Source organism: Trachurus japonicus, chromosome 8 (assembly GCF_045865225.1).
Source record: "Trachurus japonicus isolate A0001 chromosome 8, Traja_1.0".
Lineage (NCBI taxonomy): Eukaryota > Metazoa > Chordata > Actinopteri > Carangiformes > Carangidae > Trachurus > Trachurus japonicus.
The window spans coordinates 2,169,360-2,194,695 of record NC_140914.1 but is presented as its reverse complement, the minus strand read 5'-3'; the positions used below and the strand labels follow the sequence as shown (position 1 = coordinate 2,194,695).

General features: G+C 43.8%; 2 protein-coding genes across 2 annotated transcripts in view; both read right to left on the bottom strand.

The window, feature by feature from the left end:
- LOC146982298 (NACHT, LRR and PYD domains-containing protein 12-like) overlaps nucleotides 1–25,336 on the bottom strand; it is a 182,929-nt gene that overhangs the window by 85,520 nt on the left and 72,073 nt on the right. The gene's annotated exons all lie outside the window — the stretch shown is intronic.
- Nucleotides 11,461–23,140, bottom strand: LOC146982300 (protein NLRC3-like). Its single transcript, XM_085785497.1, has 5 exons — nucleotides 23,136–23,140; nucleotides 20,452–22,047; nucleotides 18,809–18,982; nucleotides 15,301–15,474; nucleotides 11,461–11,470 (listed from the first exon to the last, which is right to left on the bottom strand). The coding sequence occupies exons 1-5, from the start codon at nucleotides 23,138–23,140 to the stop codon at nucleotides 11,461–11,463; spliced, it is 1,959 nt and encodes a 652-aa protein (XP_085641623.1).

Here is a 25,336-nt window from a genome sequence, read left to right as displayed (position 1 = left end):
TTTCCCCGACTTCCTTAATTACCACTGCATAATACACCAACAAGCATTATGTGCAAAAATGCTTAATATGAAAGAGATCATGGATGTGACAACAAAGATCGCCTGTTCTATTCGAGCTAGATCTCTTCAAAGACGGCTGTTCCGTGCACATCTGGAGAACACTGACTGTGACCACTCTGAGTTGTTGCTACACACTGATGTGAGGTGGTTGAGTCGGGGGAAGTTCCTGCAGAGGTTTCGTGAGCTGCTTCCGGAGATAAAGGAGTTTCTTCTTGTCGCTAAACATGTGGAATATAACCAACTAAATGACAATCAGTGGCTGCTTGATTTGGCATTTTTAACCGATCTGACCAACATGTTCAATGAGCTTAATGTAGAGCTGCAAGGAAAAGACAAAACAGTGGTCAATATGATAAGTTCAGTCAATGCTTTCAAACGAAAATTGCAGCATCTGTCCTCAAAGCTGCAGCACCATAATTTCACAAGCTTCCCAAACCTATCGTCAGAGCTGGAGACGCAACAAACGGCACATGTGCAGTGTGACAGTGCTCGCTACGCACAGGAGCTTGACAGCTGTCTGTCAGAGTTTAACAGACGCTTCCAGGACTTTGCTTTGCTGGAGCCTGTTGCTACATTCATGTGCTATCCATTTCAAGAAAATGTTGAAGTGGAATCTCTTGCATCCAAGATTGCAACACTGTTTCATCTGAACTCCTCTGAGGTGGAGGATGAGATTTTGACACTACAAACTGACATTCAGCTGAAGTCCAGGGCTCATGGAGAGTTCTGGAACTTACTCACAGAGGAAAAGTACCCGAACACAAGAAAATGTGCTATGTCACTGACTGCATTTTTCGGCTCCACTTATTTATGTGAGTCAGCATTTTCGCACATGAAGATTATTAAATCTAAATACCGCTCCACCATGACTGATGGTCATTTGGAAGCCTGCCTGAGGCTGGCTACCAGCAGTTACTGTCCGGACTATACTTCCCTGGCTGATTCAATTCAGTGCAGGTCATCAGAGTAAAGGTAATGATCACAAATGTATCGATTATTGTGCCATATGTTCATGCAGTTATAACAGGTACACCAACATATTGTTTATGAAGTGTTATGTATATGTTCATAATAAACGTGAATCATTAATAATGTTGGTAGATCATTTTGACTTGGTCACTTTAAAAGTAGCTCTCAGGCTGAAAAAGTGTGAGCACCCCTGATATAGATGGACTAACTTTTCACAAGGACAATATTTCTGTATTAAAAATGCTTCTTCTTTTAATTGGTCTTTTGTAATATTAATTTTTTTTTTTAGAAACTGAATTTTAGGTCTTCATTAAGCCATAATAATGGATCTCTATAATGTGTTTGCTTTACTTTTTGAATTGAATTACTTACATAAATAAACTTTTCCATGATATTCTAATTTATTGAGATACACCTGTTAAAAATGAATGTGATTAATGAGATAAAACATAGTAGATGCAGCTAATGTGCTCCTACTGTTGTGTGCAGAATAAAATCCTGAGATGGTCTCCAACAACGTCCTGTTTCCTGTGAGGTGAGTGGTGCCAGTGGGTTGCAGTCTGCTACAGGTGAGTGTTGGTGTCTGTCAGCAGCTTCAGGTAGTTGCACCAGCTACATCACTCCTGTGTGCTGGCCTGGGCCTTGGATTTGTCACATCTGTAGACATTTTATTCTTCTTATGACTCATTTACACCAACACATTCATTATCTCCAAATAAAGTTCCAATTCAATGAACATACAGACACTATAAATCATATTACAGTGATATTTGTGCATAATCATCAACCTTATTTAACCAAGTTAACAAAGACCACATTCTTATCAGTGGCAACAGCCTGGTAATAAACTCTTCAGCTCATTAATTAACACTCCAGAACGTATGCATTAACTTTTCATAACTTAGGTTCAGTTGTTAACAACAATTTCACAACAAAACAAGTCATGGACCCACAACACACACACATCACACAAACTCCCACAGACAACACTGGAGACACAGCGTCACATTTTATCAACAAAAACAAACCTTTATTCATAAAGCACTTTTCATACAAAAGGAAGCAGCTCCAAGTGCTTTATGCAATAAAATAAACAGCAGTCAACATCCTCTGTCATTCAACATTCACAGTTACTCACACACACAAATGTTCTCCATGTAAACGTAGGCACATGCCCCACCACAATCCCTGCTCTCATTCTGCCCCCTAGTGTCCAAACAAGAGAACTCCATCACCTCTAGGTCAACAAACCATCATACAGACATAAATATTCTTTCTTCCAAAAACATATGATGAAATGCAGTTATATTAATACATTATGAGTTAAATTTAAATAATTTATCTCCACAAATGTCCCACTCTGTCTTTATGAACCAGTTCTAGAGCTGCTTTGGCTCTAACATCCTGAACACACACTTCACACTGTGGGACAGGTTTGTCTCTGGTCATTTGTAGCCCACAGCAATTAAACAGTTATGCATTCACTTCAGTAGAGCTCAAAATTTAAATTCATGTTTAAAAATGCACTTGAAATAAATAGTTTCATATTTTACATAAAAGCACTTAAAACAAACACACACATTTAAAAATGATAAAGTGGGTCAGATAGCAGAGTCAAGTGGAGGTGCACGGTAGCCAGTGAAATGCTTCATCCACTTCCTGAGTGAAGACCAGCTGGTCAGGTGAGGACAGGTGAGTTTTAATATGTAGTCAGCTGACTCATGTTTCCGTTAACCATGATGATAATTGTTGCCGTTGTAAACTGCGTCGGTCCATGCTAGTGCTAATACAATCCACTCGCTGTGATGCTAATTACTTCAAGTTAAATCCTATTGGGTTAGCCTAACAGTGTTAATGGCTTTGAAGTGGTGAGTGAGAATATCTTAGTAAATACTGCTGAGCAGCAGACATTTTCTGACTACATGCTGTGTAAAAGAAACTGTTATTCAATGTGTTCTGTAATACTTTGTGTAAAGTACTGCAGCTGGCTGTGGGTTAACACGGGTTCATATCAAACATTTACTGTTAATGCTGGTATTTCTGTAGCTAATAAAAGTTAAATGATGTTCTGAAGATTCATAGTCTTTGTAATTCATTAGAGTTTAACCGTATATTTAAAGGTGCATCGGTGAGTTCATTTTTGAGATCTCCCTTATGTATGTGAAATGTAGTAAAAATGTCTAATTGCTCACAACTTAGCATCAAGTAATTGTATCTTGACCTTGTCTCAGGTCCCAGAGTGAATACTTTTCAAAATGCCACCCTGCTGAGATCGTGGAGCCGACCTAGAGTGATCCAGAGATTTGTGAAGATTTCAACAGTTTCCAGAGAGAGAAGATGTTCCAGTACTGGATGACGAGCCAAGCCCAGAGAGATACTGAACCACTGGCTTTCAGCAAGGAGACAGCAAACTAGGTATAGTAAGGGCAACATATGGAAATCTGGGAACTAAATCCTTACCAATTAATTTCTTCACAATTGTCTTTAGGAACGTGCGTAATATCATGTCTTAAAATGTTGAAATTCAACTCCCGTGGGAAACCCCCTAAAAAACTACTCAAAGTTGGGGTACCCGTAACTGGATTTTTGAACATTCCGAAATGTTAAATTTGGCCTTAAGTAACTTGTGAGGGGTCAAACTAGGGGTTTTTCATGATTCTGGGTTGATCGCAAACATTAGTTTTACACCCAAAACACTCCTTGGTGGAGAAAAAAACAACCACACCCACTTTTCTTGTTCATCGGAACCCCCACTACCACCAATAGAATGTATTACAGAGAAGCCATTCCTTATCATTGCAGAGGTTGTGTTACATAATACTACTAAATACTCAATATAATATAACTGTTATTCTACCCTTTTTCTATAGGACATTATACACACCCTCCAGGATTTTGTGATGTCACGATTGCAACTATTAATGCAAATTCAATCATGAATTCTTTGGCCTTGCCACTGCAACTTTTCAGCAAATTTGCTATCATAGACCGCTGTGGCTAGCTGTTTTCAGCTGTGGCCACAGTGTTTCCATTACGTTTTTTTTGCATGTCCGTGTTTTTATTACTAGTTATTGTTATTGATAACATGCATAAGAAACTTAAAAATTGTGGTAACACTTTATTTGATGCCTATCTCTATAATGCATTATTATCATACTTACAATGAGTTATGCAGTTATAGCACTGTATAACTATAGTTATAAACACTCATAAATAATCATAATGCTTTATAACAATAAGCATAACACGCTATAAAGCATTTTATCATGACTAATAAGGTCAGGTATTATAATACGTTATAATTGTTAGTAACTCGCTGACAATGCCCACATTTATGCATTATAAATATAGTTATAATGCATTACAATTGGCTTATAGTCGTGTATAACTATCATAATAAACACTCATAAATGATCATAAGACTTTATAACAATAAGCATAACACATCATAGAGCATTATAACTCTATTATAATACTTTATAAAATGCTCTATAATGTGTTATGCTAAATGTTATAAAGCCTTATGATCATTTATGAGTATTTATAATGATGGTTATACACTTTTATAAGCCAATTATAACACATTATAACTATATTTATAATGTATTATCGACGTGGGCATTGTCAGCGAGTTACTAACAATTATAACGTATTATAATACCTAAGTCACAATAAAATGCTTTATAGTGTGTTATGATTATTGTTATAATGTATTATGATTATTTATGAATGTTTATAATTATAGTTATACAATGCTATAACCACATTATAACTCATTATAAGTATGGTTATAATGCATTATAGAGATAGGTGTCAAAGTCTTACCAAAATGGTTGTTAGTTGGCTAACAGTAAATACTATGGTTAGTTAGCCAACTCCTATGTGCGACTGAATCTGGTGACCATCTGACCATTTTATTTTCCTAAATGCTACCTGACTGCTCCATTAGCTATCAAACTAGGATAACATGGTGTAGGCCTATTGTCTTCACGAGGATTTATGTAGTTAGGTTTAGGCGGTGATCTACTATACTCAATAGAATACATTAGAGATACAGTAAGCTATTCCTGTGAATGACAGAGGTTTTCTTTAATGTCACAAAAAAACTTCTACTATTACTACTGAATACTTAATATAACTATATTCTACCTTTTTACATTGTTGGACATTAATCTAGCACACACGTCAATCTCATGTCAAAAACCTGGGGGCCAGATCTGTCCTGCGATACACTTTTATATGGCCTTCAAGAAAAATATTATGTTAATAATGGCCCACCAATATAGCATTCACATTACTCACATTACAAATCCCATAATACACTACAACAGCTACCATACGGTCATGACCAAGCAATAGGCCCAAGCTGGAATGAACAAGTTTGTGACACACTGCAACATCTTTTTCCATTCTTCAAAAACGACCTCTTAGAGTCTGGATGCTCGATGGAGATTGATGCTCAGTGTGTGTGCAGATTAACATGATCATGTTTGCAATCAATGTAGCACCACTGTGTATTTTTTGTACTTTTCCTATCTTCATTTTGAACAAACTTGTTTCAGTTGTTGCTGGTATGTGAAATCTGGTGCATGTCCACTGTCTTTTCTCTCTCGCTGCTTGCTACCGGTCCGCATACGGTAATAAATTACATTTATAATAACTTTTTTAATAAATTTAGCGACACCACAAAATCCTGGAGGGTCTGTATAATGTCCTATAGAAAAAAGGGTAGAATAAAAGTTATATTATATTGAGTATTTAGTAGTATTATGTAACACAACCTCTGCAATGATAAGGAATGGCTTCTCTGTAATACATTCTATTGGTGGTAGTGGGGGTTCCGATGAACAAGAAAAGTGGGTGTGGTTGTTTTTTTCTCCACCAAGGAGTGTTTTGGGTGTAAAACTAATGTTTGCGATCAACCCAGAATCATGAAAAACCCCTAGTTTGACCCCTCACAAGTTACTTAAGGCCAAATTTAACATTTCGGAATGTTCAAAAATCCAGTTACGGGTACCCCAACTTTGAGTAGTTTTTTAGGGGGTTTCCCACGGGAGTTGAATTTCAACATTTTAAGACATGATATTACGCACGTTCCTAAAGACAATTGTGAAGAAATTTCTTGGTAAGGATTTAGTTCCCAGATTGGTCAAATATTTGCTAAAATGCCCTTACTAGTAACACTTATGTATTCCTCCTCTTTGTCAAGAATGGTTACACTTTACATTCATCATTTACTGTGTGTTGATGATGTAATACATTTTGTCTGAGGATTTTAAAGGTCGTGGAAAGTTCCCACCACCTTTGTTAACCTGGTCTGGTCCTGTGAAAGAGGATCCACCACAGACACAGGTAGGTGTACAACAAAAACAAGTCTTTATTATAGTGAGTCATTCATGAAGAAATACTTGTGACATCTGAAACTGCAACCAGCCCCACAGAGGGCCAGGCAGCTGCTGCACAACCCTGCAACACACAGCACCACAAATGAACGAGAGATTTACACAGACACACTGCACACAATACTAAATGCACAGCAACCTTTACACTGCACACAGAGGGAACTCAGTGACAAAACACACATCAATACAGACCAGTCCACTCTGGAGGCAGCTCAGAACCACTTCTACCACAGAAACACCTGCCTCAATCATTTTTTATATCAGTCCATATCGATATATATCACAATATAACTCAAATCACTATTTTTGTCAAGTCTAAATGTTCCCTCATACTCACAAGTGAGATTTTATGATATCAGAAGGTTATTTCTGATTAAAATATTTATTTTCCATCAAAAATTGAACATGACAGATGTAATGATGAACATACAGGCTAATGAACATAGATTATTTTGTGCAGATGCATTTTAATTTGATGTACCTGCGTTTCAAACCATGGTAAATCACTGTTAATAATTATTGTTAGGAATCATTAACATGTGCACGTGTGACAGCCTCTGCACATAGGATATAGGCCTATGAAAATAATTATTATATTTAAGATGGATGTTGCAACTTTATTTATTTTTTGATCAAACAAGTAGCCCTTTGTGAAGTTTTTCAATTGTTTAATACAACAACAAAAAAAGTCATGTAGAATGGAAATACTTTACATGTAAAAATTGGAACATTTGAAAACACAAGTGTCTCCTTGGTTTTGCGGTCAGTCGTCCGAGCTCTCCTTCATATTTTCTTTCGAGGCAACACTCATTCTCTCTCTCTCTCTCTGTCTTTTTTCTCCGGCGATGTCCCACTGCTGCCGTGCACGGCTGCAGCAGCCCAAACATTACCACGTGTTGTCGTGTTGTGTCTTCCTGTGCCGTGTCAACCTAACCTGGCTGGCTCAGCGTTCAAGCCACTCACTTCTCCGTCGGTCCCTCGCTACCTAAAGGAGGTGTAGAGCCCCCCTCCTAACAGATGATGTGACACAGCTCCCCTATTTAACCGTCTTCTCTGCCGGTGACACTAAAAGTCGTGAACAGCACCGAGCCGCCACGGCACCACGGCCACCGTCTCACCAACAGCTGCAGACAGACAACATTTCCTGTCTGTCTCCGACGCCGTCCAGCCTCCTCCTCCCCATCCACTGATACAGGTGAGTGTCATTACTTCTCATACCAGAGATGTTCAAGTCTTTTTTTGCAAGTCCGAGTCAAGTCTCAAGTCTTTGAGGGGTGAGACTTCATCAAGTCTCAAATCTTTGGTCACGAGTCCAAGTCAAGTCTCAAGTCTCTAAAAAATAAAAGTCTCCTGTCTCTTCTGGTTGTAATGACCCTTCTATCATCTGCTGCTATCCAGTCTACTAAGGATACTGCACAGCTATATCTAAGCGATTCAAAGCATTTACTGTAGGTTATTATCACTCCTTTATCTATACAGTAGCCTATTGATTAGTTGTTTATTATATGATCACTTTAAACAGGATATTGCAATGCAATATGAAGAAAACGCAACCTCGAGTCCCCATCTCTGTCTCTTACAGATGAACATCATCAGTCATTCATTCTCCCAGAAAACTCTCTGGGAAGCTCACAGGGAGACAAAACACTCCCTCACTACACTGATATAGTCGGTTACTGAGTCGTGAATGTTGAGTTTTGTACCATCTTGTACCATCCGGAGGCAGCAGCAGCTTAAACAGAAAAGACGTGCTGCGGGTATGATGGGATGTAGCCTGCAAAGTCTGTCTTAGTGTTGCGTTGTGGCGCTGTTTACTGTCGTTGGAGCAAACCTCTGCATCTACTCTGTGCTCTGCAACTCCAGTGCACTGTCATAAGCCAAGTCCACTCAGTGTGTCTCTGCCTGGGAAGAGTCCTAGACATTCTTGAACTTTAAAACGTTGACGGTCAGGCTCTGTCGCTCATCTCAAACACATACTTGTTGCCGCTCGCACATCCTCGTCTTCCCGCCGCTGTTTCCGTTCTTGGTGTGCGTTGCTTTTGCACTGGCTCCACCACTGCTTGCATTGACAGGCTCTGACTTTGTCTCCTTTCCAGTCTTTACGTCTGAAGACCACGATGTCGGCGCTCTCAGCTCTTCCAGTGACGGGTTTAATTTTCGGTTGCATTTGAACTTTAATTGTGTTGTCGTTGCTGCTCTGCGCATTTTTTCAGTGTCCTTGTAGCTCCACAGTTTGGAATTCAGCAAAAGTTATTGCCACTGTACTTATCTATGCTGTTCTGTGTGTCTGTCAGTCAAACTTCATTTTATTCTTATTTTTTGACTTAAAGCTAAAGTTGGTAAATCATTGATCCATGGTTCATTGATCCATCACCACAGATTGAACTGGTTTGTAAATTCCAGCTGTAAAACTATGGAATTACTTTTGTATCAAATCGATCCAAACAAAACCTCTTCAACGTCAAACAGAAACAAGAGCTTGAGAAAGAATAGAACTTTATTTAAAGCAGAAGTAAGTGGTCCGGTCGTTTTCGCTAATGCTGCGTTCCAGGCAGGCTTTTGAAATCGTAAATTACAGCTTCAAGTCATGACTTACGACTTTGTAGCGTTCCAGGCAACCCACTCGTGTTTTTCCAACCTGTTTTACCGGTGAAAGTCACTATAACGGCCACTCGTAACTTCTGACCCGTGAACTCGTACCAGATCGAACTGGTACGACTTCACGGTCGGAAAAATACGAGTTTCCTTGAACGCACCATAACAGTCCTCGTCCCTACGTCGCCACATTCACGGCGTCCCTTGGCTGCACACACAGCCCTGCATGCCGTTCTCTCTCCTCATTGGATAAAAACTGTAGGATACGATAAATGTTTTCTCCTCGGCTCAGAGCAGAGCAGAGTGACTGACAGACCCGTGTTTCAGACCAAACACTCTATAGAAGTGATTGCTGTCAGAAGATACAACTATTTAAGACTTATATTAACACAAATATATCACTTACTTCTGCTTTAAGAGAGACAAAAAAACTCACTGAAGCTGTTGTCACCTCTCTCTCTCCTCTGCTCCCTGAGAGGCCAGAGTCACATTAGAGCCAGAAAAACTACATATAAAATATATATTATATTGTAGCTCCATCATGTTTAGAAAAACTGAATAATGTGGAAATGAGCTGCAATTCTTCATCACACCACAAGATGGAGCTGATTAATCAGAATGGATGACTTGCCTGTTTTCACCTGTGTGTGTGTGTGTGCGTGTGCGGTTTTTTACAGATGTGTGTGCGGCCTCAGTTCAGGGGGGGCGAGGTCAAGGCTCAGATCCCCTGCTCCTCTCAGAGCCTCAACACGCTGCAGCTCAACACCAACAGCACCGAGCACCGGGTGAGTCCCTGAACGCAGCACGGCCTCTGGTCCTGATCACAAACACCATCATTATTAATATTACTAATAATATTGTTATTATAAATAATATTATCAGGGCTGCAACTAACGGTTAGTTTTATTGTCGATTAATCTGTCTATTATTTAAACGATTAATTCATTAGTTGTTTGGTCAATAAAATGTTATAAAATGTTGAAAAATATTCATACATACAAGACGACGTCCTCAAATGTCTTGTTTTGTCTCAGTTTATTGTCATAAAGGAACAAAGAAACCAGAAATATTCACATTTAAGAAGCTGGACTTTTTTTTCTTAAGAAACGACTCAAACTGATTATTAGATTATCAGAATAGTTGACGATTCATTTAATAATCGATTATTGTTCGATTTATTGTTGCAGCTCTAAATATTATTATCGATCAGTCTGTTTCATGCTGCTACAAATAAATACTGATGCTTTGGACTCTGAGCTTAACGTGTGTGTGTGTGTGTGTGTGTGTGTGTGTGTGTGTGTGTGTGTGTGTGCAGGTGCTGACGGTCGGAGGCAGCAGCGACCACATCGACATCTTCACTAACCTGTCGTACAGAGCGTTTTCACTCAGCTTCTGAACACACACACACACACACACTTTGTCATTTATGATAATAAAATATTTTTGTCATTTTGTAACTTGTTGGTCCAAAGTTATTTAAATAGACTTTTCTGTTAGAAGGTTCTTGTACCTGCACACACACCTGTATTGGTCCAAGGTCTCAGAATCTGGATAGTTTTTCTCCAGACCAGTCCAGACCTCAGCTGCAGCGACATCTTTTTATTTTAACCACAAATTGAATCATTGATCCATGGTTCATTGATCCATCACCACAGATTGAACTGGTTTGTAAATTCCAGCTGTAAAACTATGGAATTACTTTTGTATCAAATCGATCCAAACAAAACCTCTTCAACGTCAAACAGAAACAAGAGCTTGAGAAAGAATAAAACTTTATTCAAGAGAGAAAAAAACTCACTGAAGCAAAAAACTGTCGTCTCAAAAGCAAAATGTGTGACTTGAAAACAAATTACAAATCTATTGGTTGCTTTAATTGTTTAGATAAATGTGTTTTTGTTGCTTCATGTTCAGTAAACAGGGTTTTGCTCTTGCTGCTGTCACCTCTCTCTCCTCTGCTCCCTGAGAGGCCAGAGTCACATTAGAGCCAGAAAAAACTACATAGAAAATATATATACATACATATACAATAATATATACATCATTGATCATTATACAAAATAAACAGTGTTTACAAACATGGTACGTACATTAATGTGTTAACTGTTGTCATAGCAACCTGATCTGAACCTCCATCATGTTTAGAAACACTGAATAATGTGGAAACGGAAATGAGCTGCAGTTCTTCACCACACCACAAGATGGAGCTGATTGACCAGAATGGATGATGAAGGAAACAGGAGGAGGAAGGAGGACGAAGAGGAGGAGGAGGAGGAGGAGGAGGAGGAGCAGAGAGTGTGTAGAGGATCAGATGAGTCCAGAGACAGTGATGATCTCTGTCAGGTCCAGAACACACAGGGAGGATGGTGGACTGGACTCTGAGAGAGACAGTGGAGCTGCTCTCAGGTCAGTGAGGGAGGTGAAGGAGGGAAGGAGTTTAGTCCCATCTGAGAAGAGAAGCAGAGGACAGAGGTGATTGATCAGTGATCGTCTCTCTCTCTGCTCTGATTGGCTGACTGTTGTCTCTCTCTGCCCTGATTGGCTGACTGTTGTCTCTCTCTCTCTCTCTGATTGGCTGACTGTTGTCTCTCTGCTCTGATTGGCTGACTGTTGTCTCTCTCTGCTCTGATTGGCTGACTGTTGTCTCTCTCTGCCCTGATTGGCTGACTGTTGTCTCTCTGCTCTGATTGGCTGACTGTTGTCTCTCTCTGCCCTGATTGGCTGACTGTTGTCTCTCTCTGCCCTGATTGGCTGACTGTTGTCTCTCTCTCTGCTCTGATTGGCTGAATGTTGTCTCTCTCTGCTCTGATTGGCTGACTGTTGTCTCTCTCTGCTCTGATTGGCTGACTGTTGTCTCTCTCTCTGCTCTGATTGGCTGACTGTTGTCTCTCTCTGCTCTGATTGGCTGACTGTTGTCTCTCTGCTCTGATTGGCTGACTGTTGTCTCTCTCTGCTCTGATTGGCTGACTGTTGTCTCTCTCTGCTCTGATTGGCTGACTGTTGTCTCTCTCTGCTCTGATTGGCTGACTGTTGTCTCTCTCTGCTCTGGTTGGCTGACTGTTGTCTCTCTCTGCTCTGATTGGCTGACTGTTGTCTCTCTCTCTCTCTCTGCTCTGATTGGCTGACTGTTGTCTCTCTCTGCTCTGATTGGCTGACTGTTGTCTCTCTCTCTGCTCTGATTGGCTGACTGTTGTCTCACTCTCTGCTCTGATTGGCTGACTGTTGTCTCTCTCTGATTGGCTGACTGTTGTCTCTCTCTCTGCTCTGATTGGCTGACTGTTGTCTCTCTCTCTGCTCTGATTGGCTGAATGTTGTCTCTCTCTGATTGGCTGACTGTTGTCTCTCTCTGATTGGCTGACTGTTGTCTCTCTCTGCTCTGATTGGCTGACTGTTGTCTCTCTCTCTGCTCTGATTGGCTGAATGTTGTCTCTCTCTGCTCTGATTGGCTGACTGTTGTCTCTCTCTGCTCTGATTGGCTGACTGTTGTCTCTCTCTCTGCTCTGATTGGCTGACTGTTGTCTCTCTCTGCTCTGATTGGCTGACTGTTGTCTCTCTGCTCTGATTGGCTGACTGTTGTCTCTCTCTGCTCTGATTGGCTGACTGTTGTCTCTCTCTGCTCTGATTGGCTGACTGTTGTCTCTCTCTGCTCTGATTGGCTGACTGTTGTCTCTCTCTGCTCTGGTTGGCTGACTGTTGTCTCTCTCTGCTCTGATTGGCTGACTGTTGTCTCTCTCTCTCTCTCTGCTCTGATTGGCTGACTGTTGTCTCTCTGCTCTAATTGGCTGACTGTTGTCTCTCTCTCTGCTCTGATTGGCTGACTGTTGTCTCTCTCTCTGCCCTGATTGGCTGACTGTTGTCTCTCTCTCTCTCTCTGATTGGCTGACTGTTGTCTCTCTGCTCTGATTGGCTGACTGTTGTCTCTCTCTGCTCTGATTGGCTGACTGTTGTCTCTCTCTGCTCTGATTGGCTGACTGTTGTCTCTCTCTGCTCTGATTGGCTGACTGTTGTCTCTCTCTGCTCTGGTTGGCTGACTGTTGTCTCTCTCTGCTCTGATTGGCTGACTGTTGTCTCTCTCTCTCTCTCTGCTCTGATTGGCTGACTGTTGTCTCTCTCTGCTCTGATTGGCTGACTGTTGTCTCTCTCTCTGCTCTGATTGGCTGACTGTTGTCTCACTCTCTGCTCTGATTGGCTGACTGTTGTCTCTCTCTGATTGGCTGACTGTTGTCTCTCTCTCTGCTCTGATTGGCTGACTGTTGTCTCTCTCTCTGCTCTGATTGGCTGAATGTTGTCTCTCTCTGATTGGCTGACTGTTGTCTCTCTCTGATTGGCTGACTGTTGTCTCTCTCTGCTCTGATTGGCTGACTGTTGTCTCTCTCTCTGCTCTGATTGGCTGAATGTTGTCTCTCTCTGCTCTGATTGGCTGACTGTTGTCTCTCTCTGCTCTGATTGGCTGACTGTTGTCTCTCTCTCTGCTCTGATTGGCTGACTGTTGTCTCTCTCTGCTCTGATTGGCTGACTGTTGTCTCTCTGCTCTGATTGGCTGACTGTTGTCTCTCTCTGCTCTGATTGGCTGACTGTTGTCTCTCTCTGCTCTGATTGGCTGACTGTTGTCTCTCTCTGCTCTGATTGGCTGACTGTTGTCTCTCTCTGCTCTGGTTGGCTGACTGTTGTCTCTCTCTGCTCTGATTGGCTGACTGTTGTCTCTCTCTCTCTCTCTGCTCTGATTGGCTGACTGTTGTCTCTCTGCTCTAATTGGCTGACTGTTGTCTCTCTCTCTGCTCTGATTGGCTGACTGTTGTCTCACTCTCTGCTCTGATTGGCTGACTGTTGTCTCACTCTCTGCTCTAATTGGCTGACTGTTGTCTCACTCTCTGCTCTGATTGGCCGACTGTTGTCTCTCTCTCTGCTCTGATTGGCTGACTGTTGTCTCTCTCTGCTCTGATTGGCCGACTGTTGTCTCTCTCTGCTCTGATTGGCTGACTGTTGTCTCACTCTCTGCTCTGATTGGCTGACTGTTGTCTCTCTCTGCTCTGATTGGCTGACTGTTGTCTCACTCTCTGCTCTGATTGGCTGACTGTTGTCTCTCTCTCTGCTCTGATTGGCTGACTGTTGTCTCTCTGCTCTGATTGGCTGACTGTTGTCTCTCTCTGCTCTGATTGGCTGACTGTTGTCTCTCTCTCTGCTCTGATTGGCTGACTGTTGTCTCTCTCTGCTCTGGTTGGCTGACTGTTGTCTCTCTCTCTGCTCTGATTGGCTGACTGTTGTCTCTCTCTGCTCTGATTGGCTGACTGTTGTCTCTCTCTCTCTCTCTGCTCTGATTGGCTGACTGTTGTCTCTCTCTCTGCTCTGATTGGCTGACTGTTGTCTCTCTCTCTCTCTGCTCTGATTGGCTGACTGTTGTCTCTCTCTCTGCTCTGATTGGCTGACTGTTGTCTCTCTCTCTGCTCTGATTGACTGACTGTTGTCTCTCTCTCTGCTCTGATTGGCTGACTGTTGTCTCTCTCTGCTCTGATTGGCTGACTGTTGTCTCTCTGCTCTAATTGGCTGACTGTTGTCTCTCTCTGCTCTGATTGGCTGACTGTTGTCTCACTCTCTGCTCTGATTGGCTGACTGTTGTCTCACTCTCTGCTCTGATTGGCCGACTGTTGTCTCTCTCTCTGCTCTGATTGGCCGACTGTTGTCTCTCTCTGCTCTGATTGGCCGACTGTTGTCTCTCTCTGCTCTGATTGGCCGACTGTTGCCTCTCTCTCTGCTCTGATTGGCTGACTGTTGCCTCTCTCTACTCTGATTGGCTGACTGTTGTCTCTCTCTGCTCTGATTGGCTGACTGTTGTCTCTCTCTGCTCTGATTGGCTGACTGTTGTCTCTCTCTGCTCTGATTGGCTGACTGTTGTCTCTCTCTCTGCTCTGATTGGCCGACTGTTGCCTCTCTCTCTGCTCTGATTGGCTGACTGTTGTCTCTCTCTGCTCTGATTGGCTGACTGTTGTCTCTCTCTCTGCTCTGATTGGCTGACTGTTGTCTCTCTCTCTGCTCTGATTGGCTGACTGTTGTCTCTCTCTGCTCTGATTGGCTGACTGTTGTCTCTCTCTCTGCTCTGATTGGCTGACTGTTGCCTCTCTCTACTCTGATTGGCTGACTGTTGTCTCTCTCTGCTCTGATTGGCTGACTGTTGTCTCTCTCTGCTCTGATTGGCTGACTGTTGTCTCTGTTATTGTCTCACTGACTTTAGTCCAATAGTGCTGAAAGCAGCACAGACTGACTCCGCCCCCCTACTGACCTCACAGTCTCCAGTCTACAGTCTGGACTCTTCACTAGATCATCCAGATCCTTCACGTCTGAAGACTTCAGGTTGTTCTCTCTCAGGTCCAGTTCTCTCAGGTGGGAGGGGTTGGACTTCAGAGCTGAGACCAGAGAAGAACAGCTGATCTTTGACAAACTGCAGCTCATCAATCTGAATAAAGAATAAAAGAAGCAGATAAATTAATTGATAACTGATCAATAATCAGATGAGTCCTGATCAATAATCAATAGAGGGACTTTGTCCTTGTGTTCTTGTGGATCTTCATCGTGTGGCCTTCTACACACATCATCCACATGTCAGCACAGATTCATCAGCTGCTGCTGACCTCAGCTCAGTCTGTCAATATACAATCAATATCTGATCAATACCTGTTGGACTAAACACTGACTACAACTCTCTGATTTAGAGATTCTGATTCTTTTAGACAGATTTATATTTGTACCATTTCATGTCACTAACTTTGTATTTTTCTTCTTCTCTGTTATTATTATTATTATCAATAACTTTATTGATCAACTCGTATCAGGGTTAAATCAATAAACTAACAGCACAGGGGTCAATGACGTGATGAAACCCAGTGTCAAGTGGTGTAACTTTGATTTTTGATAAAAATCTGAATAAAGAGGAAAATAAATCTGGACTCAAATGAGGAATTAATACAACTCTGTGTTTCTGGACTCATTTTACATCATTTGTCACAGATTATTTAGAAGAAGAGTTTTTTGTTTTTAGGACATGTCCTGCTCAAGATGCATTAAAATCTAAATATAGAAACACAGAAAAAATATATTTCTATTTAATGTTTTCTGAAGAAAGTATATTTTTATAAGTTCACTTTAATCCACTGTAGGTGGATCAGATACAACAGTCAGTGAACTGACCTCAGAGTCTCCAGTCTACAGTCTGGACTCTCTAGAAAACCACTCAGATCCTTCACTCCTGAATCCTGCAGGTTGTTCTTACTCAGGTCCAGGTGTCTCAGGTGGGAGGGGTTGGACTTCAGAGCTGAGACCAGAGAAGAACAGCTGATCTCTGATAAACTGCAGTTCTCCAATCTGAATAAAGAATAAAAGCAGTGAGTTGAGGACAAAGCTCCTTGTTGACAGCGTTCAGTGTCTCATCATCTGTTCAGAGCTGAAGAAGCTTCAGAAAGAACAAGTTTAGAAAATCAAAGTCCAACAGCTGAAGCAACAGGAAGCAGGTTAAACAGTGACAGAGAGAAAACAGCTCATTAATATTCATGAGAAGCTGCTGCTGCTTCAACACAGACGCAGTGACTCCGCCTCTTCACCTGTCAGCTCCACCTGTGGCTCAGTGGCGGCTGGTGACTGAAAAAATTGGGGAGGACAGGAGGAAAACCAGTCCACGGCGTCATGTTATTTTCTACTAGTTGACTACTTATCCCTACTTTCTGATATTCAATGAAAATTAAACAGTAAAACAATGTCTTACAAGATTTTTTAAAAACAAGATCATTTTATTCAATTATACTGTTTTCAGATTAACACAGGCCTAATGAAAAAGACAGAGCCTTTATCATGTGGGATGTAAAAAAAAAAAAAAAAGCAGGCCAGTGTTTAACACCTGTAAATGTCACAGTGGGGAAAAAGTAAAAACAAAAACCATGGAGATCTGTAAGCAAAGTGTTCCACTCAAATTACATACATATTTGGCTAGCTATTCTTTTACCTGAGCTGACGGCCCAGGTCACGTATCTGAAAACTATGAACAATCTCTCTGACTGCTTCTCTCTGATATCTCCTAACAGTTTATCCAGAAATCTGCTGATATTTCCTTTCAAATTGATGCCAATGTCGCTGAAAACTCCGTATTTCTTGTGCTAGGAGCAGCAGGAGCAGCACGGCTGGGAGTGAAAGTTTGGCGCACATAGCAACAGTAACCAAGGGGGGTTGGAGAACTGTAATTGGACCAACCTGGTGTCAATCTTGTGTTCTGGTTGCTGATTGGTAAGGGAGGACGTCCTCCCTTAGTGCGTCATCACAGATCAGCATGAAAAAATCCTAAATGCATTGAGAGAATGGAAGGAGATCCCGCCCCGAGGCGTCTAGAGGAGGACAGAAGCCCTCCGTCCTCCCCTAAGCCCCCCCCTTCCTGCTCCCTGCTCCTCACACAGACTACTCTGTCTCCTCCGTCTGCAGGCGGCGCTGTTGAGCTGTTTTAAGTGGATTTAATGGATTTTCTTCCATAAAAGAGATTTAAAAATATATTATAAATGATTTGGTAAAGGTTTATTTCAACCAGTTACTCTTTATTAAAAATATGTTGATCTTCCTGTGGCCTCTCAAAAATAGAGGAGGACCAACCTCCTCTGCCTCTATGGACCAGCCTCCACTGCTGTGGCTCCATCCATACAAACTCATGTTGTGCAGCCACATTTCTCAGAGACTCTGTCACTGAGCTCCTTCTCACTCCAACAGCTCATCTGCACTCATACAGTGTGCGTCATAGTGCGCGTGTGCGTAGCGATACGCCGCTTCAATGGCCGACAAACACGGCTCCAGAGTTCAGGGCTGTTTGACAGCAACATCAAGTTGTGACAATCTTCAGAACGACGTGGTCAGCTTTTCTCCGTGGGCGTTTTGAAAGTATGTGAAGCAGGTTGTTGGTGGCGAGCCCGTCCACAGCAACTCATCACTCAGCTTCTGTGCTGCTGCTCTGCTCTGCACACTGACTGTGTTCAACAGCTCACACAAGCCCACGTTCAAGAAGCTCAGCTGTCACTTTGAGCTGCTTCTGACTCCTGCCCTCAGCCAAGCACTGAGTCAACACTCTGAGCCTGAGCCGCCACATGAAGCAACAACCTTCAGCCCATCTTGGTGAGCCTCCAAACAAACCAGCTGAGCCTCTGCAGCTGCTTCATGTCAGCAGCAACAAGACCAACACTAGCAGCTCTGCTCTCACCTGTCTCACCTCGATTCTCAGCATTCACACTCATTGACAGGAAGTGGCTGCAGTGTGTGCCGTGCTCTTCACTTCCTGCTTCACACTCCAGCCTCTCCCAGCCAGTTGAGCTACCAGGGAGCAGACTTTAGCTGCCAACAGCTCCCTACAGCCAGCCTCCACTGGAGCGCAGCTTTCCAGCCTCCTCTGCCTCTGCTGCCAGCTCTGTGGATCTCAGCTGCTTCCTCTCATGCTTCCTCCCATGGTTCTGTCAGCTCCACAACATCCACCAGCTGCTGTGTTTCTGACCACAACTCAACATCTGCTCTCAGATCAGTGCTGCACGTTGCTTCAACAACAAGTGTCTGAGTTGAAAACAACAGTTGTAGAAGCTGAGCTCGTTCTCTGCTGCTCTGAATCACAAACACTACGACTGCTCTCACCTTCTTCTCTCTGGACTCATCTCAACTGTTTTCTCTCTTCAGCTTCTTGAGAAAAATCCTCACACACAAATCCTGACATAATGAACCAATGAGAAGCTGAAGCTTCAAACAACTACAACAGCTCCAGTCAGTGAACTCACCTCAGAGTCTCCAGTCTACAGTTTGGACTCTCCAGTCCAGCACACAGAAGCTTCACTGATGAATCATTCAGGTTGTTCCAGCCCAGGTCCAGGTGTGTCAGGTGGGAGGGGCTGGACTTCAGAGCTGAGGCAACGACTTCACAGTGAATCTCTGAGAGTCCACAATCACCAAGTCTGTGATTAGAGAAGAAACAAAATGTGTGAGAGTAAAATCAGACAATTTGTACTAAACACACACAACATGTCATCATGTGATCAACATGTGCTCTTCACACTCTGGTTCAGTTCATCTTCTCTCTTTGTGTTGGACATGAAACAATAATCCTCATCAGGGCTGGGCTGGAAAACCCCATTCAGATTCAGATCCACCTCCTCTTGAATCCTCCAACATCCATTCACCAAAGCCCAGATGGATGTTTAATCCAGGCTCCTGCGGCCGACACAGGTAGATGTGGTCAGGTGAGCTCAGGTGTAGAGCTGCAGGTGTCACCTGAACAACGCTCACACACACAGATTTTCTCCAAACATGAAATGAAGTCAAAGAAAATCAAGGTGAAATGTAGAAACATCTTTAGTCAGAAGATCTGACCACTAAAGTGTGTGTCCTGCACAGATCTAATCCAGACTAAGGACACGCTGCAGGTTGTCATGGTGACATTTAAGGTGGACTGATTGATTTCCATGGGTCACTGAGCAGCACACAAGAAAACATTCCACCTTAAAAGTGTGTGAGAGCTGGCGGCTGCACAGTGACTGAGATGGTTGATGAGTAAAAAGAGAGAGAAGCTGCTTTGATCGTCCTTCACTCTTCTGACAGTTTGTGTGTCTGTGCTGATGATGGACACACAAACATGACACAGTCAGTCTGTTACACTGGAGCTGCAGCTGCTTCGGCTTCACAACCAGCCACAACTGAACCAGCAGGTGAAGCACAGGTGTGTTAGCGTACACAAACACACAACACCAGCAGCACACACACAGCAGCCTCTAGACTCCAAGGTAACAAGTGTCCAGTCAGGTAGAAACTGTGTGGAGCTGAATGGAAGCAGATCTATGTGCAGGATGTGAAGAAGCAGCTGTGACTGTTGACACACAGTGGAGCTGCTGCTGCTGCTACATCTGCTATCTGTTGCCATGACGACTCCACTGTTGCTCATGTTCAATAGAAAGTGCATTAATGGAACTGCTTTGGCTCCATTCATCATGTCAACATTCATGGTTTTAATAATGCAACAATTTACAGCATCAGTTCTCTGAGCGTCTCATTCATGTCCAAGTCAAACTGGAGTTGGGACTGAAATCTAAAACACAATCATGATGTTGAATCAGGAATCAAAGTGAATCAGAGATCAGATGGATTCAGGTGATCAGTGATCAATACCCAGTCCTGACCCTCATCACTCTGTCAGACCTGCACATTGTTCATGTCCATCTTTGTTGGACTTTAATCTTCAGCTTGAAGCTCAAACTGAAGCATCTGCAAGTTTAAAACTCACAGTGTTAAAACATCTGGAGAAACAACACAACTGACCTGAGACTGTGTGTGTGTGTGTGTGTGTGTGTGTGTGTGTGTGTGTGTGTGTGTGTGTGTGTGTGTGTGTGTGTGTGTGTGTGTGTGTGTTATTGATCATGTCTGGACTCACTCAGCCTTCCTGCAGTTCCTCACAGCTGCGATCAGTCTCCATCGTCCCCGATATGATGTGTTGTACTTCTTCAGGTCCAACTCGTCCAGAACCTGCTCTGACATCTGCAGCATGTAGGCCAGAGCTGAACACTGGATCTCAGAGAGTTTCTTCTTTGATCTCTTCTCTGACTCCAGGAACTGTTGGATCTCCTGATGAACTGACTGATCCTTCATCTCCGTCAGACAGTGGAAGATGTTGATGCTTCTGTCAGGAGAGATGTAATCACTCTTCATCTCCTTCAGGTTGTTGATGGTTCTCTGGATGGTTTCTGGTCTGTTGTCTGTCTGACCCAGCAGACCTCCTAACAGCCTCTGGTTGGACTCCAGAGAGAGGCCATGAAGGAAGCGAACAAACAGGTCCAGGTGACCGTTTCTACTGCGGAGGGATTTCTGCATGGCTCTCTGCAGGAAGAGATCCAGGGTTAAATCATCATGTTGTTCTCCCAGGAAGTTCTCCAGGACCTGTGTGTTGCTGTTGGTGAAACAGTGAAACATGTAGACTGCAGCCAGAAACTCCTGAACACTCAGATGAACAAAGCAGTAGACTGTTTTCTGGAAGATCACACTCTCTCTTTTGAAGATCTCAGTGCAGAGTCCTGAGTTCACCAAGGCCTCTGTGACATCCAGACCACACTGCTCCAGGTCTTCTTGGTAGAACATGATGTTTCCTTCCTCCAGCTGTTCAAACGCCAGCCTCCCCAGCTTCAGAAGAACTTCCCTGTCGGCCTCCGTCAGCTCCTGTGGACTCGTCTCATGTCCTTCACCGTACTTGTTCTTCTTCCTCTTTGTCTGGACCAGCAGGAAGTGTGAGAACAGGTCCGTCGTGGTCTTGGGCAGCTCTCCTCTCTGGTCTGTGGTCAACATGTGCTCCAGAACTGTAGCACTGATCCAGCAGAAGACTGGGACTTGACACATGATGTGGAGGGTCCTGGACGTCTGGATGTGTGAGATGATTCTGCTGGACAGATCTTCATCACTGGACCTCCTCCTGAAGTACTCCTCCATCTGGGCGTCAGTGAAACCTCGGACCTCTGTTACCCTGTCGACACATGTAGGAGGGATCTGATTGGCTGCTGCAGGTCTGGAGGTGATCCAGACCAGAGCGGAGGGAAGCAGATTCCCCTGGATGAGGTTTGTCAGCAGCACGTTGACTGATGACGTCTGTGTGACATCAGACACAACCTCCCTGTTGTTGAAGTCCAGTGACAGTCGGCTTTCATCCAGGCCGTCAAAGATGAAGAGAAGTTTACAGACAGCCAGCTGCTCTGCTGTGACCTTCTGTAATGTTGGATGGAAAACATGGAGCAGCCTGAGAAGACTCAACCGCTGATCTCTGATCAGGTTCAGCTCCCTGAACGAAAGCAGAACCAGCAGACTGACATCTTGGTTCTCCAAGCCCTCGGCCCAGTCCAGAGTGAACTTCTGCACCGAGAAGGTTTTTCCAACGCCAGCGACGCCGTTGGTCAGAACCACTCTGATGGGTCTCTGTTGGGCAGGTGAGACCGTAGAGACGTCCTCTCTCTGTTGGACAGGTGAGACAGTAGAGACGTCCTCTCTCTGTTGGACAGGTGAGACCGTAGAGACGTCCTCTCTCTGTTGGACAGGTGAGACCGTAGAGACGTCCTCTCTCCGTTGGACAGGTGAGACCGTAGAGACGTCCTCTCTCTGTTGGACAGGTGAGACCGTAGAGACGTCCTCTCTCCGTTGGACAGGTGAGACCGTAGAGACGTCCTCTCTATGTTGGACAGGTGAGACCGTAGAGACGTCCTCTCTCTGTTGGACAGGTGAGACCGTAGAGACGTCCTCTCTCCGTTGGACAGGTGAGACCGTAGAGACGTCCTCTCTCCATTGGACAGGTGAGACCGTAGAGACGTCCTCTCTCTGTTGGACAGGTGAGACCGTAGAGACGTCCTCTCTCTGTTGGACAGGTGAGACCGTAGAGACTTCCTCTCTCTGTTGGACAGGTGGGACCGTAGAGACGTCCTCTCTCTGTTGGACAGGTGAGACCGTAGAGACGTCCTCTCTCTGTTGGACAGGTAAGTCTTTAAAGATGTCGTTGCACTTGATTGTAGTGTCCTGGAGGGTCTTCTTCTTGGACGTTGTCTCCAGCTGTCTCACCTCATGTTGGGTATTAACCTCTTCACTCTGTCCCTCTGTGATGTAGAGCTCAGTGTAGATCCTGTTGAGGAGGGTTCCACTTCCTGTTCCACTTCCTGTTCCCTCAGTTCCTTCAGTCACTCGTTCACATCTGCTCCTCAGACTGATCTTATGTTGATCTAAAACCTCCTGCAGACCACGATCTGCTGAGAGAGAAGAGACAGAGTCAGACTGAAGACAGAGAGTCTGACAATCTGATCAGATTATTTTCATCAGCTACAGAAAAACTACAGACAACAAAGAGAAGGTTTGAATCATCATCTTAAATGTCAGTGCTGTGTGATGGAACAATGACTCTGGAGAAAACAACAGGTCCTGGTTTCACTAATGACCACATCAGCAGACAGATGTTCACTCTCACTTTGTCCACAGCTGCTCTGATTGGCTGTCTGCAGCTCACCTCTGGTTCTGGGTCTTTTTCCATGATCCTTCAGGACGTCAGAGACACCACTCCTCTTCCTCCTGTCAAGACATTTCTGGATCAACAACATGTCACAGTCTCAGCTCCACATCTCTGATCTGTCTGATGGATCTGGTTCCTGGTTTCTCTCTGTTTCCTTCACATGAGTCTAATGACTAAATCATCTTCAGCTCAGTTTACAGTAGAAACCGTCTCTTACCGTGACTTTGAAGGTCCAGGTCCAGGTCCAGGTCCAGGTCTGAAGTTATAAGGTTGACCGTTGGACTGGTCACTCTTCATGGACAGACAGATTGATCCTGGAGACTCTGCTTTCAGTCTGCAAACACAAACATGTTTTTATTCACATCACATTGCTCACTGATCAGTTCTCTGATCACAGATGCATTGTGGGAAGTCTCCAGTGACGTCAGCGTCCAGCACCACACACTGTAGTGAAGGATGGAAGCAACACAGCAGCATCATAGACAATGGAAAATCACCAGACTCAGGCTTCAACCTTCACTGACTCCATTTACTGCATTTAGTCCCTTCACTGAAGAATCTTGTTTCCTGACTCATTAGACATCATCTCTGTGAACAAATCCAGATGCTGCTGCTCAGACAGTGTCTACAGTGAAGCTCTGACATGTGAAATTCATCATTCAGCGCCATTTACAAGAACTTTTACAGGGGCCAACGGAGTACCTACTCCAGGGTATGTACTCCGATTGGCTAAAGCTAGAGCAGGCTCTGACGCTACCAGAAAGCACCAAAACAACCAGCATTTTTAAAAACCAGCAGAAGAGGAGCATTAGCCTAGCAGACACCGCTGTAAACAACAAGAAAAAAGCAAGAAGATGTAGGACAAATGGACCGACGATGAGGTGCAGGCACTGATTGCAGTCTACGGCACCGAGGAGATTCAGAGGGGGTTTGAGTCATCACGGCGAAATGAAAAAATCGATCAGGACATATCAGTCCACATCGACACACTGGGGATCCATCACACCGCAAAACAATGCCGTGAAAAGTTAAAAAAAAAACTCAAGCAGGATTACAATCAACCGCCGTGTGCACAAACACACAAACCAGAAACGCGGCTACCACCTCAGCTCCTTCCATCCTTCTTCGTCGTTCTTATGATTTTTGTGCATGTGCTTGTGACCTGCCTGGGTGACGTCACGGTCGAAACTGTCGCACAACGATTAAGCGGCGATCGAAACTCATGGCGTCGCCGCGGGGTCCGACTCTGCAGTGGAAACACGGCCACTGAGAGGGCCGAGTGAGAGGACGGTTCCTGTAGAAGTTCCTACCCCCTCCCTTTACCAGGAACTCCTGCAGTGGAAACACGGCTCATGAGCTGCAGGACCTCAACACACTCAACACTGGTAAAGAGGCTGGAGCAGGTCTCTTACCGGGAGTCTGACGCTCCAGGTCCAGGTTCAGGACTGAAGCCTGGAGGATAATCTTTGGACCAGTCACTCTTCACAGACCAGCAGGAGGGTCCAGGTCCAGGTTCAGGACTGAAGCCTGGAGGATCTTTGGACCGGTTACTCTTCAGAGATGGACAGATGGATCCTGGAGACTCTGGTCCGTCCTCCTCTTCCTCCACATTAACACTCATCTTCAGGACTTCAGTCAGTCTGAGAGGGAAACCAGAAACACTGAACAACACTGACGTTAGCTTCAGATTCAGCAGTTAAGGGGAAAGTTAAGGGGAAATTAAATTCAACAGCTGAGCTCTGAATCCTCTGTTTATTTCACCTTAATGTGAAAACTGTGTTTCGTTTTGTGTTGAGTGTAAAACTTTAACACCAGAGAAGATAATGACTCTTTAAAACAGCAAATGTTTTGTGTCTCATTCTTTTGGTTTTTGACAAGGGGGCAGTTGTCGGTCTGAGAAGTGAAGCTCACTTCCGCGTTCAAAAAACTGCAATCCCCTCGGCTTCCTCTGGGGGCTGGTGTCAGAAGGGAGCATTCTCCATAGACCCCCATGTTAAAATCGCCGACTTTACATCCTCAATAAACATGTTAAAAGCCTGGTGTCAGAACGTTTTTTCATCTCAATCGATAGTTTCTACCCCCGCACACACTCTGAGGGGGGGGAATTTTTTTTTAACTCTACCGTTTTACTGTTATTAGGTTAAAACTCTGGCCAATTAGGGCACGGAAACGTTGAGTGACAGGTCCGAGCAGCTCCGTGGACAGCTGCTTCGAGGCCAGTGGGCGGGTTCTCGGCTGGTAAATCCAACATGGCGCTGTTTGTTGGAGTCACAAAAACGACTCC